A 17,002-nucleotide genomic window follows, 5' to 3' on the forward strand; every position below is an offset into this window, starting at 1 on the left:
AAATGCTTAATTTTGAGATCTAACACAAAAGAGTTGTAAAAGTCTTCATTTTGAGCGAATTCAAAATTAGTCATCCTTTAACCAAAGTTGAACTATTATTAGATAACCTTACTAGAGATTCTGGTATTTGTTGGAATATATAAAGGATAGTGGATTATGGTGTTAGAATAAGGATGTCCGTAATACCCGTAACATCCCTCGTTCCTTCCTGCTCTGCCATACAATCACAATCACAATCACATAATGTCGTCGTCCCAATCCCTCACTCCGATTCCCCACTTCCCAATTTCTGTCGATCCATGTGAACTTTGTTCCTTCATCAACAGAATCCTCCTCCATACCAATGGGTTGCGGGGTGTCCAGATCCAACGAGGGTCTGGTCGTTTTTCGCAGCCCCCATCATAGTAAACCCCAAACTCATCCTCCCAAATTGTTAATCGAGGAACCATCAAACCTCCACCAACCACCGGAATTGCAAAAAATCAACATCGCATATCACGATGGCAACGGCAATGACGATCCATTGTGGGTCGGATCTCCTAGCTTTAGGGAGTATGTTCAATCCTTCCCCGAGGATGACGATGTTGCTACTTCAGGTGTTAACGCACATATGCATATGTATAGTATAATAGTTGCACATCGTTATCATGCAACATTTATGTAATTATTCCCAAATCAATCATGGATGCAGGTGATGTAAGAGGAAAGGAGATCGTAATTGGTACCCGAGGAGGTGAAAAGTTGATATGCAATGGCGAGGTATGGTTGTAAACATACGAAGGCAAGCAATTATTAGGTTAATTTAATTAGATCAACTGATTTGAATTGAAATCAATGGGATATATAGGTTTGTGTACGGGGGGATTTAGCAGGGACGGAAGAAGCAGATACAAGAGGAGGAAGATATAGAAAGGTATTTCAGGTGCACAGAGTCACTTTCTGGCACGGCCGCGCGTGGTATCCCGGCCACCCAAAAGCAACCAGAAAGGCGGCCGGAGCCTCATCTTAACATCCATCATCCATCCATGGTGATTCGTGATGCATTCTGTCTTTGACTAAATTCCTTCATTCTTTTTTTGTAATTCACTATTTTATTATTTTATCATTATTATAATTACTTAGCCTTAAAAAAAATGTTATATCGAATAAGAATTGAAGTGGGTTCAATCTCGATCAATTCAAAGTCTATTATGCAGTCTCTGACTTTGATTCACGCACCAAAAACCATATAAAGTCACTGTCATTATGTTAGAAAAGTAATATACAAAGCATAATCAATTAAAAATAAAAATAATTAGTTTAAATAGAAAATACTATTAAGTTATAAAACAAAAGAATTAAAGAAAGACAATTTTCAAAGACCGGGGTGAAAAGAATTTATATATAATTTGCATTGTTGTCTTTTTACTATAAAATGGTATTTACTTCTAATTTCTCTAATATTATGCAATCCATTAGAAATAGACTCTTATTTCTTTTTTTGAAAAATCCAAAATAAATTGTCATTTTTGACAATTAGCTGCCTTTGAAGAAATCAAAAGTATGTTATTGTTTCAGTATATTTTATTTATTTTTTTACCAAACATAAAATATAATTATTAACTAAATTAGATTTAAATATAAAAATTAATTTAAATCCATATATCTAAATATATCTAAAAAGGACACTCGGCAACATAAGGAAATAAAAAGATGAGCAAATATCTTTCATTTTTTTTTTTTAAATTTTGAGCCAACCTCAAAACTTGTCATGGTTCACGTAAGTGTAACGTTATATTTGCTACACTTTAGCCAAAACTTGTTATTTATATGACGCGGGTTGTCATGCTATTTTTTTAATTAATATAGAAAATAAATATTTTAAATATATTATTCGAATCCGGATAACTATTTGGTTTTAGTATTGTGTTTGACTTTGAAATGGGTAGTAAACTCCATCTTTGGTGGAAAACAAATAGGCCGATCGTTTTTATTTGAACAAAATTTGGAAAAAAATATGAGATGTTTGAAGCCATTTTTTTTTTTGACAAAATATGATGTATTTGAGTGAAAAAATAAGATTATGAAGTGGTTTAAAATAGGTGAAATAGTTGTATTTATATAGTAAAAACGAGGGTTTTTTGGAAAAAAAAAACAAAAAGGGTAAAGAAAAGAGGGGCAAATGGCTAGTTTTTTAAACCAATACATTCTCTCTCTCTTCGGTAAGCTCTAGCCGAGTTACCGAGTTCAACTCGACATGCCAAAGATTCGATCTTATGTTCGCTGAGGTCGATGAACCACACTGACTGAGCATGAACAAAGCTAATAAAATCCACTTTTTTTTAAGTCTTTATGCTACATTGTTTTCTGGAAAAAAAAATCATTAATTTTATTATTTTTCTCATTTAATATTATTTTATTATTATTGATATTTAAATATATTTTTTTGAAACGGATTTAAATATTATTTATTCTAATAACGTTAGCTTTTAATATATTTATGGAGCCTATATATATATATATATATATATATATATATATATATATATATATATATATATATATATATATATATATTACTGAAAAACAATTGAGAGTTTTTCACTATTCATTTTCAATTATTATTTCTAGAGTCAAAATTGCAAAACACAAATCAACTTATATATCTTTAACCATATAGAAATTCAAGCTTCAGTCGCAGAAAATTCTCATATTTATATTTTTTAGAAATTTTGATTTAATAGTTTTCACCTTTGATAATTTAAAATTAAAATTTTGGTATTTTATAAGTTACGATTTTGGTCCCGTATTCGTTTTTATTAATGTTTTTTTTTTTTTAATTTAAACATACTAAACGTTTACGTTGTTTGGATCGAAACTTTATTTTTATATTTTTGTGATTTAATTGATATGATATATAATCGTCACCGTGCTATATATAGACTATTAACATCTCTAAATCACATTCTATATACAAATTACAAAGGAGTTACCTTCTCATTAAAATTACGTTTTTGATCATTTACATAACGTATTTCTATAGTTTTCGTTTTTATAAATCATATTTAACAAATAAGAAAATCTTTAGAAAAAATCTTTAAACTTTGGTCTTATTTATAAAAATCTATGATTAATTATTTTAACAGAAAATTACAAAAACCTACGGAATCTTTACATATTTAGGAATTTAGTTCTTATCTGAATACATAGATTCTTTTTAAAATAAAATAATTTTTTAATGGTTTTTTCGAAAACACCACATAAAACAATCTATATAAATTGTCTACATGATTTGTTTAATGAAACACAAAAAACTTTTTTTTTTTGTATATACATATTAATGTGCATATTACGTAATATTATGTATAATAACTATGTTGAAAGTTATTTCAAAATTTTTTCCACAAACATTATGTGTGTCGAGTTGCATTTTTCAAAATATCGAGGTTCCGTAGCATTATCCGCACAGTCGTATATATTAATTTGCAAATAAGGCTTGTGAGTGCTTTCTACTATTCATTTGATATATTATTTCGAGATTTAGATTTACAGCGAATATCAGTTTACTATTTTGATATCTTATTTTACAAGAGTAAAATAAGGATATAACTAGAAAGGGAGATTTTATCTTTTGACTATAGCAAAATTTCACATTTATAGTTTTTACCCTCAAATAATTTTAATCTAATTTTTTTTTTTTATCTTTTATAATTTTAAAGTTAAATTATTGGTATTTTATAAGTTATGATTTGAATCCTTTATTATATTTTAAAGTTATGTTTTTTTGTCTTTTATATAATTCTTATGGTTTTTGTTTTTATTAATTTTTTTAAGATACACTTTCAAATGTTATCTTCGTCTATTTCCTCCATACATAAATTTTTTTATCGAAACTTTATTTTAATATTTTTGTCTCTATTTTATATGATATAATCGTTACTATGATATATGTGGATTGTTGACATTTTAAATGACATTGTATATACGAATTGCAAATGAGTTACTTTGCAAATTAAAGTTATATTTTCACCCTTACAAATATTTTTTATAGTTTCCGTTTTTATTAATTTCGTAGATACATTTTCAAGCTTTATCTTCGTCCGCCACCTCCATACATAGTTGGTTGTATCGAAATTTGATTTTTATACTTTTGTGGTCTACTTGATATGATCTAATTGTCGTCATGCTATTTGTTGATCGTTGACAATTATAAATCACATTCTATATACAAATTATAAAGGAGTAACCAGGAACATCAAAGTTAAGTTTTGATCCCTTACACATTTGTTTATAGTTTCTGTGTTTATTAATTGCAAACTAGTTTTCCGCCGCAACGCGCGGATGACTCAAATACTAGTATATTTTATTTGTTTATTTTCAAATAAATATAACTTAATAAAAAATGTTCAACAATATATTCATGTATGCGCTCATGTGTTTTTAATATATATATATATATATATATATATATATATATATATATATATATATATATATATATATATATATATATATATATATATATATATATATATATATATATACACTTGAAAAAACCACTCTTTTCACTTTCAAACTAATGTAAATTTTTATTAATTTTCTTTTATTGGGCAAGATATATATATATATATATATATATATATATATATATATATATATATATATATATATATATATATATATATATATATATGAGTAGGATCAAATGAGAACACCTAAAAAGTTGAGAACGCGAGAACAGATCTGGACCATGTAAATATTCAAATCTAAGGCTATTATCAGACGGACCATTTATGTAAATTCTGAAAATTATTGGTATTAAAGTGTAACTTTAAATGGTGAAAAGGGTATAATAGTAATTGAATGTTTATTTAATTTCTATAACTTCTCACACATTGATATCTTTCCTTTTAATTTGTCGTCTCTATCTCTCTCTCTCTACACCTAGGGCACACTTCGTTGCCTCCCTCATCTATACACCACCAGAGCATCTAAAAATGTGAAACAGATGAGAGAGTACAAAAGGATTCAGAGTGAGATCGAGAAGGAGGAGGGGGAAGCAGCGGTGATGGAGTTATGTTGGCGGCAAACAGTGGCAGACCCCAGCGATGACTTTCGTTTTTCATACGATCTCGTCGACCTCCCCCTGCACCACTTCGCTAAACCGTCATCACCACCGCTGGCTGTCACTGTGAGTAGTCGACCATCGCCACCTTGAAAAATTCCATTCTCGTTCCTTTGTTAATTATCAGTCGAACATGAGACATCGAAGTGGGTCTCGATGTTCCTCTTTACGATCTGGAAAATTAAACACCCGATCTGGAATTTGAACAGGCAATCAAACTTGTATTTATTTTAATTAAAACACACCCCTATCTTTAAATGTTGTCTATTTTATTGTATGCACCAAAGCTTCGCAATTCTTTTGCTTGAAAATGTTTCTCAAGTATGGTACTTTACTCATTTAAATTGGCTAATAGGGGAAGAAGATAAGTTATGCACATAAGGTGCTCGATGAAATGCCTGAATTCAGAAAAATGGAACTTGAATGCTTGTAGTTGTAATCTTATATGAACATAATGTTAGATGTCTCATTTTGCAGTTAATTATCAATGAATACTCCGTGAGGCGGGTCCGAAAGGAGCAAGACAAGCAACCACAACAAGTATATTTATGTGTGAAATTATGTTTGAATGACTATATTTATTTATGAATAACAGGGTATTCATTTGTGAATATCAGTGTATTTATGTGTGAATGACTATATAATTATACATAATTGTTTCATTAACATTTTTGCAGATATAATGAATAAACATGCATATAGTGGGAGGTGGGAGATTTACCAAATGAAACACCGACACCAATGCTTCTTTTGGAAGGAGAAAAAATGTGATTTATTCATTTATGATTGTAATTGTAGCTCTAGTTTCCGTGTCATATATATATATATATATATATATATATATATATATATATATATATATATATATATATATATATATATTGTAACTTATTCATTTACTAATATAATTATATTATCATATGGATAGATATGTGTTTTATTTATTTATATATGAGTACCATTTTAGTTGATTTTATAATCTTTTTTCAGGTTTGAGTTAATTCATTTATAATTTACAATTTTATTCATTTTTAAATGTAATGTATAGATCATTATTTATGAAGATATTTTTTTTTAAATAAATGAGGTAAACCTATAAATTATTCATTATCAAATGTTGTTAGTAAAAATAAAAATATAAAACAATTTTTTTTAATTCATGTTAAATAATATTTTTATTAATTTATTAAATAAAAGGAAGATTTTAAGTATTTTTAATAATTGGGGAAAAAATTCCCATGATTTTCGGAATTGATTAATTACTTTCCATTTATCCATATTTAATTAAATTGTAAAATGTCTCTAATGCCCTTATAAAATAATTGATCCACATTTGTTCTCGTATTTTCAACCTTTTAGTTGTTCTCATTTGATCATTTTCATATATATATATATATATATATATATATATATATATATATATATATATATATATATATATATATATATATATATATATATATATATATATATTGCCCAATAAAAGAAAATTAATAAAAATTTACGTTAGTTTGAAAGTGAAAAGAGTGGTTTTTTCAAGTATTTAAATCGTTTCGGTCATTTCCCACAAATATTCTTACGGATGCATTTTTAAATTTAAAAATTGGATAATTTTTTCTTATGCATGTTTTTTTAATAAATAACAACAATCCTTTTTTATGAATTAATTTTTTACAATCAGTTTTTTTATACATAAAAATATCTCATGTTTTTGTGTTTATATATTTATTTATATTTATATTTGATTATTATATAATATAAAAAATATATGTATCACTTAATATTTATAAATTAAAAGTAATTATTTATAGAAAAAAAACATGGATTCCTTAACATTTATAAATTAAATAAAAACATATGATATTTAAAAATCAAAAGTAATATATTATAAGATCTTTAGGCTGTTAAGTGTAAGCAATGCCTATGGAGGCATTTTTGCATGTTACAAGGGCACAAACACCGCCCCTTTTCCGTTTTTGCGTTATAAGTCTGTACGTTACTTCCTGTTACCGTCGCAACATCTTATAACACCCGTTTTCTTCTAAAAACGTCGTGAACACCGACCAATATTTCTTCAAAGTAATTAGAAACCATCATGTAGTTATTGATATGTTTTTGAATAAAAAGTAATGATTAGGATGTCTAATTAAGCAATGAGAATGTCTTTTTAACCAACACCTATTAAATTTAGTTTTTATGCTATTTGACGCTGTAATTAGTATTGCTGTAATTAGTATTACTTTAGTTGGTTGCTATTGTAAGTTTTTCCTTACCTGGTTTTAGGGATTCTTCTCGCTTACTAGCAACATGTCACTTTACTCATTTGTTCCCTAATTTTTTTAATGCAATAGACAATTCACAATTGGACTTCATTTTTTTGCTACGAGTGAAAGGGTAAACAACCCATGCCACGTCAAAGAAACAATTATGCATAACAATCTACATAAAATCTGAAATAAAAATAAAATAAAATGTTATATAATTTTCAAATTGTTCAGCATGCTAGAAAACCCCTTAATAGAGTGATTGTGATATTATCTGTTTTGGGCCCTAACTCTATGAACTCAGCATCTCCTCCTGAGCTTGTAAGCAATGTTGGACTGGGAAGACCAATACACCCCCCATAAAGGAGCACATCATATTGTGAAGATTTGAGGGTTTTAATGATTAATGTAACTATGTAAGTTTATAAACCCTAACTCTCGTATCTGTAGGATAAGTAGGAGGTTTCTTGACATTAGCCACCCACAGAAAATATTACGTTTAACAAGCACCATAGGGTATAAAATTCAATCATTATTAGAAAGTAGACATGCAAAATTTAAATTGGATTTAGGAAGGAAATCCAGAAATGAGGAATGTCTATGATGATGTTAAAAACACAAGAAATGCCATATATTTACACACCTGTCCCTGTCCCCCCAAAAAACCAAGATAAACGAACATACTCTATAAAATCGCCATTCAACTAAAAAAAACAACCTTATGTTCAAGCGCAACACGAATCAGCTTTCCACCTGCAACAAACCAAACCATTTAATTGATACGAAACTGAAACAAAAGCAATTATCAGAGATGATGTTTTGATGACGAGAATTATAATAAAAACAGATAACGGGTCCCTGAATCCTTGATTGTCTTCAACTCAAGTGAAGTGACAAACATACATACATCTTAACTCTTAATTTTGTTTACTTATTTCATCAAAGAGGTAATCAACTATCAAATAGTCCGCACGACCTGATATACCAAGTACAACAGCACAGGTTACCGACTTTCAGTTTTACAACTTTGGCCCACGTTTTAAATTTTGTTACGAACTTGGTCCAAAAATTTTAACAAATTTGTCCTGAGACCAGTTTAATAAATGGCATATATAGATATATTGGTGACTTGAAGACAATGAGAATAGTATATTTCCCATTCCCAAAGCAAGTATTACCTTAGGCTTAGGTGTGGCCTCTAGACTTGAGATTTGAAAGCAAAATGGGTGTGAGTGGGGGAGAGAAGACTTGTTGTTGTTCATGCCTACTCCTGCCTCCAGTTCTTTGTGGCTGTGGGGACTCCATAGCACTCGGGTTGCTAGAGTGAACCGAGAAGCTTCTAGGAACAACTAGCGGAGGAGGTGGAAGGGGAGACGCAGTTGCAATCGAGGTTTTACTTATTTTGGGAGGAGAATGAGATCTGTCTTGATTTTTCAAAAACAAAGGGCCCGAATATCCCATCATACCCTGTTTAGAAGAAAAAGAAGAAGGAGGAGGAGGAGGCCTAGGAAGCTCATGAAGCTCACTTATTCTTGGAGAAGAAGACAATGATAGGCCCGGAGGCGGAGGTGAAACACTACGAGAAACATGAACTTCACTAGTATTTATCTTTCCGGAAAACCCCCCTTTCGTTGGCAGCAATGGACCAGAGTAGGCTTGTCTTTTCCCTACTTTACTATCAAACCCACTCCATGAAGGAGGAGGAGGAGCAGGTAACTGGATGCTGGAATTGGAATCTTTTATCGTGGGTTTGGAATCATTAGAATCCCTGTCGTGTTGTTTCTCATCTGTTGGTTGCATCTTGCTGAATGGATTACTGGTGTGGGGGGCAGATGATGCAGGAGGTGTTTTTGGAGGAGGTAGCACGTAAGAGTGAAAATTCTGCCGGGGTTTTGTTTGTGTAAGTGTTTCCTTAGGCTTCTCAGATGAATCCGGGAATAATGGGGCAGAGTAACTGCTCGCTCGTGCCCCTTGCTGTTGTTTGTAATGATTCATCTGTCGCAAAATAATAAAACTAATTTAATGTTAAATGGAATTACACTGAAAATGAATGTTTGCTAGCTGTTGCATGCGTACATGTCGATCTTCTGAAGTTGGAACTTGAGCATGTGGTATGTCAGGCCGGTCTACCTGCAAAATGCAAATCAATATATTAATTATATCATCATACTTACAACACATGGAAACTAATCTACAAAAGGAAACTAATTAATTAATTAATTAATAATAGAATCACTAAAAGGTAAAACCTCCAACAATACAAGAATTTTACTTCATTATTTTACCTTTCCATAACAACAGTTTGTATCATCATTACATTACTACAGTATATTTTATTTTAGAGTTATAACCAAAAGCAGATTACCTCCATTGGGTTCGATGATGTGCCAAAATTATCAACTCCTTGCTTCTTTTGCCCATAGTCAAAACTCAATTCCCCATCATCAATCCTCTCAAAGCTGTTCATACCTCCATCTTCCCCACCATTCACATCATCAAATTCAGTGAGTTGGCAATCGATTCGATGCTTCTCTGCAACAATTCTTATCAACGGGTCAACTGCTTCAAGAGCCTTACATCCCTTACGAAAAAAATTCAACTGCTCCAAAAAAAAAAAAAAAAAAAAACATTTTCACTACTAAACAAATAAACATAATTAAAAGATAGTGACACGTAATGTATTAACAGAAATGACACCTGTGCAGCATGATGGCGTGTAGCTTGTGTCAAAATACTACGACATTGTCCCTCCTTGAGTGATTTTACCCGAAAGGCACATAGTCTAGCCACTTCGTTATATTCATCTTGTGCTTCTTGTAGTTTTTGTGCAACTGAACTTTCAGCCTTTCCACTTCTCAACTTTCCCTTCTCTTTGTGTTGTGACATCATGTATTCGTACACACCTCTGTATGCAGACTCAACAATTAACAAACTTTCATAAATCATATCAATGGCAACATATTAAAATATTTACCTTTTCTCATCACATTGAAGCTTCATCTCCTCTACTTTTTGTAGCTCAGATAGAAGAGACTCTGATGGATTTGTAATTGTCACAACCACGTAAGAACGCTGATATATGAAGAGGAATAAGTCGCTGATATTAATTATTACCATAAGAAAGTGGAATACCCGCGAATATTGACAACACTTACATAACTATCCGCGATTTTTTGGAGGTCTGATTGTATATTTCCTAAAGTTGATAACACTCTTCCTGAACACAGAAAGTTTTACTTTATAATTAGGTATTGAATATCAAAACAGATGTGGAAATGTAGTAACAAACAAAGAAACAATTTGTTATTACCACTTTCACCATCAACATCACTTGCACTTTTCTCCAGCAAACAGGTCCCCATTTCATGTAGAGATTCTGAAAATTCTGAGATCCCATGACATATGAGGTTACTTGTCAGTGTGAGTATATAACTTAGATGCAACAAAACATGGCATTTGGATACAAAAAGAAAACACCTACCAAATATACTATTTGTCATTGCAGCAGCAGCTGACATTAAGCCATCATAGGAGTTTCTAATGTCTTGCATATCCTGCAAAAGAATATACCGGTCAATCAATCGACCTTACACTTTCAACAACATTGAGACCTTATACTACCCACAAGCAGACTCCACCACCCATGAATGGCGTAGATGGAAGAAACGTGCTATCATGGGCTGTGAATTTGATCGCCTAGGGTCATTATTATATATAGGATTCTTCTTAATCTTACATCTTTCTTCAAAGAGTATTTTAGTCGTGAAAAGAGAGATTAATTTATAATATAGTGCATTGCAAGTGTGCAACTACAGTCCAGAACCATGAAGAGACGTATGAGAAACCCTAATCGATCCTCACTTGATTTGCACAGGAAATTCGATATCAGAGGCAGCACGCAAAAGGAAACAAAAACAAAATCCCTACCTTGGAAACCTGAACAAGCTCATCCAAATGGGCGGAAGGCTGATGATCCCTCTTCTCCTTCCCATCGTTCTTGTGCATCGTTAATTTGCGCCCAAACTTCTCCAGTGACGACTTCATTTTATAAACACTTGCAAACTCAAAAACACTGGTGATTATACTATACCCACAGCGACCAAGGTGCAGGAAAATGTTAAAAAAAGTTGAGATTTATCATTTATGTGAGATGGTATTTATAATTGATTCTGGTAAACTGATCGGCAAGTCTGCGTGCGCGTTTGCTTGGTAAAAGTGTAAAAACAGAAAAACCATCGAAAGGAAGGAGAAATGGTAGAAAAATCGATCCTAATCGCTGTCGCAGTCTAGAAATCCTGACGTTACGAATCAGGGAAGGTGATTGAAACTTCCGCAAATTCAACTAAAATAGAAGTTGCACTGGACTCGGTACTTCCGGCGTTGAACCTTGACCATTTTGTAGGTTTCATAAACTATACTACGCTTTCTTTACACGGAAATTTATATACTTACCCCCAAACCCCAGTGCTTAATGTACCCATGTGAATGCAATACCACATCTAACATTGTTTGTTTACCAAATGATTTGAAGATTTTTATGACTTAGGGTTACGTATAGTAACACTTTTCTTTATATAGATATTTTAAATTAATAAAGCTAATAAATATTTTAAGATATTATTTGATATATGTGTATAAATATAAAGTGTAATCAGTGGGTAGTTGTTTCTAATTTTTATTATTAATAAATTCAAATACGTAGTTGAATTGAAGTTTTACACGGAACAAAATATGAAATTTATTATGAAACTTTATATGTTGTTGTTTAAGACTTGACGATTTAGGGTATGCCATGACAATATTAATCACGACATGAAACATTTGCTTGATATGGCCAAAAATATTAGGCAAAAAACGTTAAAAATCTTGATCAAATTGAGCAACATTAAATATCTAAAAATATAAGAAAGACGATTAAGGTTAGATCATTGATCGAAATAAATATCAATTTGGATTGGAGCATGTTCTAATAAGAAAATATTATACTTTTTGTATTATAATTGTTTAGGCTCGGTCCAAACGGTGGGCAACATGAAACGATAAATGCATGCTCGAGCTCATCCTCATTAGGACACAAAAAAAACAGTTTACATTATATATCGGTAATATATGTTTATCTAGCTAATGTTCGTCGTTTAAGAAAATAGTTTCGATGGTCCCAAAGCATCACAGATATTGTATTATATGACATTACTTTTGTCGTTTCGAAGAATTTCATCGTCAACACGAAGATCAAGAACTAAATAAGGAATATGTGATTTTTTCTATATCAACATTTTAGTTGTTTTAATTCTAGACGTTAATAATTTTATACATTTTAGTTGTTTTAAATCTAGACGTTAATAATTTTATATCGGGTTAATAATTTATACTTTTTTCATCTAGCGTTTTAGTTATATAATGGAGAAATACACTTATTAAGGTAACTATTTTTTTTATACACATTTAGGTAACGAACTTTTTGAAAGTGTTTATATATGACTATTATGACTGGCTGTCAACACTTCCAAAAATTTTGTTACCTTACAAAAAAAAGATAGTTACCCAGATATGAACAAACCGAAAATGTATAAATTACACGAATTGTCCATGTGGTTTGAGTATTTTGTACATTTGGTTCCTAACTTTTTTTAATTCGGATGATCCTTACTGTTTATTTTTACCGTGCGTTTAGTCACTGTCTTACCAGTTACCTCAAAAGACTATTGTGCCCTTTTAAATTTATTTTCTTATTTATGTATTTTTTTATATATTTAATAAAATTAATAGACCCCACATATTTGTATCTCTCCACCCTAATCTAAAACCACATTTGAAAATTTTAAACCGAGTCCCACCAGACATCATCACATCTCTCATCCCCTCAACTTTTATTTCATTTCCATCTTTACAAGATACATATATATTTAGAGTCTGTTAAATTTTATAATATATAAAAAATAAGTACATAAATAAGAAAAATGATTAAAAGTGGCACAATAGTCTTTTGAGGTAAGACAGAAACCAAACGCACAAAAAAAATAAATAGTAGTGATCATTCGAGTTAAAAAAAAATAAGTTATGAACCAAATGCATAAATTACCCAAACCACAGGGACCATCCGTATAATTTACTCTTACCTTGTCAGGTTGTTCACATTTGGGTAATTATCTTTTTTTGTACACATCTAGGTAACGAACATTTTGAAAGTTTTCACATATGGCATTATGACCGGTTATAACCGGATGTAACCTGCTGCAGCCGGCCAGAATGGTCGTATGTGAACACTTTCAAAAAGTTCGTTACCTATATATATATATATATATATATATATATATATATATATATATATATATATATATATATATATATATATATAAAGATAGTTAAAGTTAATTACTTAATAAGTCTACGTCCCTTATATAATGTGTCTACGTGTTTTTTAATCGTTGATAAGGGGTTAAATCTAATAGGCAAAACTAATTATATTCCATGTATAACTTATCCACATGCATTAGTTCATGAAGACATAGGTTTAGTTTCAACTATATCACAATTCACTCAAACTAGGGTTATGACCATCTTCTCAGTTTTTAAGTAACTAGCCATGATTTCAACATGTAACACTTAACAACAAGATTACTAAGCTCACTACAACAATATTATTAATCTTTATTTTTCATGGCGGCATATAAGAACAAAGTTTCATCACTCTTTCAATTCTACCACAAATACACCCATTAAGCTTGGTAAGAAGATGAAGTTTACCTTTAATCCAAGCGATGAAGTTTAATTCCTGATTCCATTGAAGTTTCTTTGAATCTAGCTACCTTCCCAAGTGTTTGGCTCTTAAATCGCCCTACTAGGCTTTGTATGATGTGTGAGTATGAAATACAATGTAGGAGGCTGACTTATGCCTTTAAAAATCGATTTATGAAGCTCAAAGCTTGTAACACTCGGTTTATCAGATATTAATATTATACCCTAATTTTATGAATTTTGGGTAGCCGCGACGTAGTGATGAGGATCACCATGGCGTGACATCCATCTTTGTGATCGCACATCATTTAAGTCGTCACAGCGTGGACATGTAATGGCCATGACGTGGTGATGGTAGAATGCAAAACCCTAGATTTTTTGGCCTTGAGCCCTATTTAAAGGAATTTATGGCTAAAGTTTCCCCTACATTTAGACTCTATGACCTCTAAAGTACTCTTGATCAAACTCTAGCCTCATTACAAGCTTTTGAGCTTATCTTTGGTGTTTTTGTGATATTTGATGAAGAAAAAGGAGTTCCTAGTGCAAGAATCCAACAAGAAACTCATGTCCATTCTTTTTGCATCTTCTGTACTCTTTGTAATTCCTAAAGTTTCCATTCTTTGGTTCCTTCCTTATAGATCTAGGTTTTAATGCTTGTTTTTCATGGTTTTGATGATTTAAACGGAAGGATTCTGTAACGTCCCAAAAATTTCCAGATAAAAAATTTTCATTTCAAACATTCAGTAGTCATGACAAAACAACCAATAGTGTATCATAAAAAAATATATATCATGGCACAAATCTCAAAATCACATAATACGGAAAAACACAGGCGGATGCGGTGCAATTGTGTCATTCCCTTTCGACCTGGAAGTACCTGAAACACAAAATGAAAACCGTAAGCACAAAGCTCAGTGAGCTCCCCCAAAAATACCACATACAATACATGCATAACAATCGATATTGGGTCTATTTCATTGGTACTGGGTTTATTCACCCTTTTCGGTATCTTTCAACCAGTACCGGGTCTATTTCACCCGTACATCTAAGCATACAATCATATCATTAAAGTCACGAAGATAGCAGGCATAAAATGGAATTATCACGAATAAAACTATTAATCTACTAACATAAACCAGTGGGCCAGCATTGGTGCCTTCGACCCACGAGAACAGTGGAGGAAACTCACCTTGATCGAAAGATAGCAAATCCCACACCCGAGTCCAATGCCCAACGGTTCCTCACGCTCGACATAATCAATACCAACCTTAGTTACTATCTAAGTTTAAGCTCATAATCATAAGGCCTAATGATGGTCCAAGCTCAAACTAAATAATCTTAAGGCCCAACGGAGTTCATATGAAAGAAATATGATTTTTTGAAGTTTATTAAATAAATAAAATATTAAATTTAAATATAAAATTCGGATATTATCCAAAGGGGGGAGTCATCGATCCTATCCAGGTTATGTCAGCATACCTAGATTTACACCTAGCGTAAATCAAGGATCCAGACCCTATAAAAGGGATTCGAGTGCAGCCGATTCATTTGCTCATTTTCTCTTCTCTTTCCCGTTTTGCATCGATTTACATGCAAGAAATATCCCGAAACCCCGGTATCAACCCCGAGCCCCGAAGCAAGTCCCGAAGCCCTGAAGATCCCAAGAAATGTGATTCCCGAGCCGAAGCTCTGCCCGCGATGAGCCCAGTTTTTGTGAAGATCTTCCAGATCTACCGAAGAATACTACTTCTACAAGTCGTAGTGTTGTCCGATCATCTTTTGATCAAGTGAGTGTGTAGTTACCTTCTTCTAACGCATAATTATGAAGTATTTTATACGAAATACGTGTTATGTGTATACTTAGTTTTTATATACGTGAATATATATTCACTTTCTTCTATCTCATAGATTCGATTTATTCTCTATAAATATGTGTTATGTGTGTGTGCCTCATCTGTTATGTGGAATATGTATTGATTGAACATGCTATACAAGTTTTAAACTATGTCTAAAAATATTTATTATTATCTACTAATATGTTGGGTAGAACATAGGTAGATAGTTGATGTGTGATAAACAGATGAGAGGCCTCGATGTTGTTATTATTGACCTAGTCATCTAGCGGAGTATGGATGACAATCACAGACTCTTTCTAGACAGTCTTGTGGAACGCTAGCAGGTTCATAACCTGTAGGTGTTGTGAACGATGTGTTCACCGGTGTACTCTATCCCCCTCATGGTTGCCTTTAGGATATCTATTGTTGAGGAAACCCCTTAGCAATAATGTTCGTCCCGATGAAAATCCTAGATTTGGTCCCTTGAGATAGATGTTGTTTTAGGGACATAAAGTGAGGATAACGGGAATGGGTAATCGGGTTATTGTTGGTTGGTGAAATTAAATATAATTATTTATTGTGGATTGAAAACCCTATATGCTCACCATGCTCCCAAGCCTGACCCACTCAGTCTTATTGGCATTACAGGAAATGGCGCGAGGGCATAAGATGGATGAATCATCAAGTTGTTTTGTTTACAAGTCTGTATATGTATATATTTATTGAATGACTTGTAATGTTATCGTTTATGCTTTATGGTCTGTATCGGAACATGACATCCCGAGTTTTAATTATATAATGAAAATGCATCTCTTGATGAAATGCTTTGATAAATATTATTTTATCTTATTTTGTTTTGGGAACAAATTCCGCAACTCTTTTAAATCAAAAGGATTTACTCTGAAATTATTTTAAAGAAGCATAAATGAAATCGGTATTTCCTGACTGAGATTTTAGGGATGTCACAGTTGATGAAAGAAGGAGGCCAATTAGGGGGTAGCCTTAAGCCTCATAATGGGGATTATATAGTATTAAACTTTAAAAATTAGGGTTTGCTAATT

At 31.7% G+C, this 17,002-nt stretch overlaps 2 protein-coding genes across 3 annotated transcripts; one reads left to right on the forward strand and one right to left on the reverse strand.

Moving 5' to 3' along the window:
• Positions 1-260: 260 nt before the first annotated feature.
• Positions 261-1,151, forward strand: LOC145029257 (uncharacterized). Its single transcript, XM_078977851.1, has 3 exons — positions 261-596; positions 692-759; positions 848-1,151. The coding sequence occupies exons 1-3, from the start codon at positions 344-346 to the stop codon at positions 1,007-1,009; spliced, it is 483 nt and encodes a 160-aa protein (XP_078833977.1). The 5' UTR covers positions 261-343; the 3' UTR covers positions 1,010-1,151.
• Positions 1,152-7,917: 6,766 nt separating this feature from the next.
• On the reverse strand, positions 7,918-11,784 carry LOC145032320 (uncharacterized protein At2g33490-like). 2 transcript variants are annotated; one of them, XM_078981088.1, is made up of 10 exons: positions 11,296-11,783; positions 10,850-10,922; positions 10,679-10,753; positions 10,524-10,585; positions 10,343-10,440; positions 10,066-10,273; positions 9,734-9,967; positions 9,445-9,498; positions 8,547-9,363; positions 7,918-8,121 (listed from the first exon to the last, which is right to left on the reverse strand). In XM_078981088.1, exons 1-9 carry the CDS (start codon positions 11,410-11,412, stop codon positions 8,554-8,556), a joined length of 1,731 nt encoding a protein of 576 aa, XP_078837214.1. In that variant the 5' UTR covers positions 11,413-11,783; the 3' UTR covers positions 7,918-8,121; positions 8,547-8,553. The 2 variants fall into 2 exon arrangements, with proteins under 2 accessions (XP_078837214.1, XP_078837215.1); XM_078981089.1 differs by lacking the exon at positions 7,918-8,121 and having other exon boundaries at positions 8,123-9,363; positions 11,296-11,784.
• Between the last annotated feature and the right edge of the window lie 5,218 nt (positions 11,785-17,002).

This window comes from Lactuca saligna, chromosome 2 (genome assembly GCF_052625555.1).
Source record: "Lactuca saligna cultivar CGN05327 chromosome 2, ASM5262555v1, whole genome shotgun sequence".
In the NCBI taxonomy this organism is placed as follows: domain Eukaryota; kingdom Viridiplantae; phylum Streptophyta; class Magnoliopsida; order Asterales; family Asteraceae; genus Lactuca; species Lactuca saligna.

What these genes read in the sequence shown, in the direction of transcription:
- LOC145029257 (XM_078977851.1), top strand. Translation starts at nt 344, where the DNA reads ATGGGTTGCGGGGTGTCCAGATCCAACGAGGGTCTGGTCGTTTTTCGC. An exon ending in TGACGATGTTGCTACTTCAG is followed by an intron (nt 597 to 691) that starts GTGTTAACGCAC and finishes TCATGGATGCAG; the next exon opens with GTGATGTAAGAGGAAAGGAG. An exon ending in AGTTGATATGCAATGGCGAG is followed by an intron (nt 760 to 847) that starts GTATGGTTGTAA and finishes TGGGATATATAG; the next exon opens with GTTTGTGTACGGGGGGATTT.
- LOC145032320 (XM_078981088.1), bottom strand. Translation starts at nt 11,412, where the DNA reads ATGAAGTCGTCACTGGAGAAGTTTGGGCGCAAATTAACGATGCACAAG. An exon ending in AAAAAATCGCGGATAGTTAT is followed by an intron (nt 10,441 to 10,523) that starts GTAAGTGTTGTC and finishes TTCATATATCAG; the next exon opens with CGTTCTTACGTGGTTGTGAC. An exon ending in CAACTTCAGAAGATCGACAT is followed by an intron (nt 9,364 to 9,444) that starts GTACGCATGCAA and finishes ATTTTGCGACAG; the next exon opens with ATGAATCATTACAAACAACA.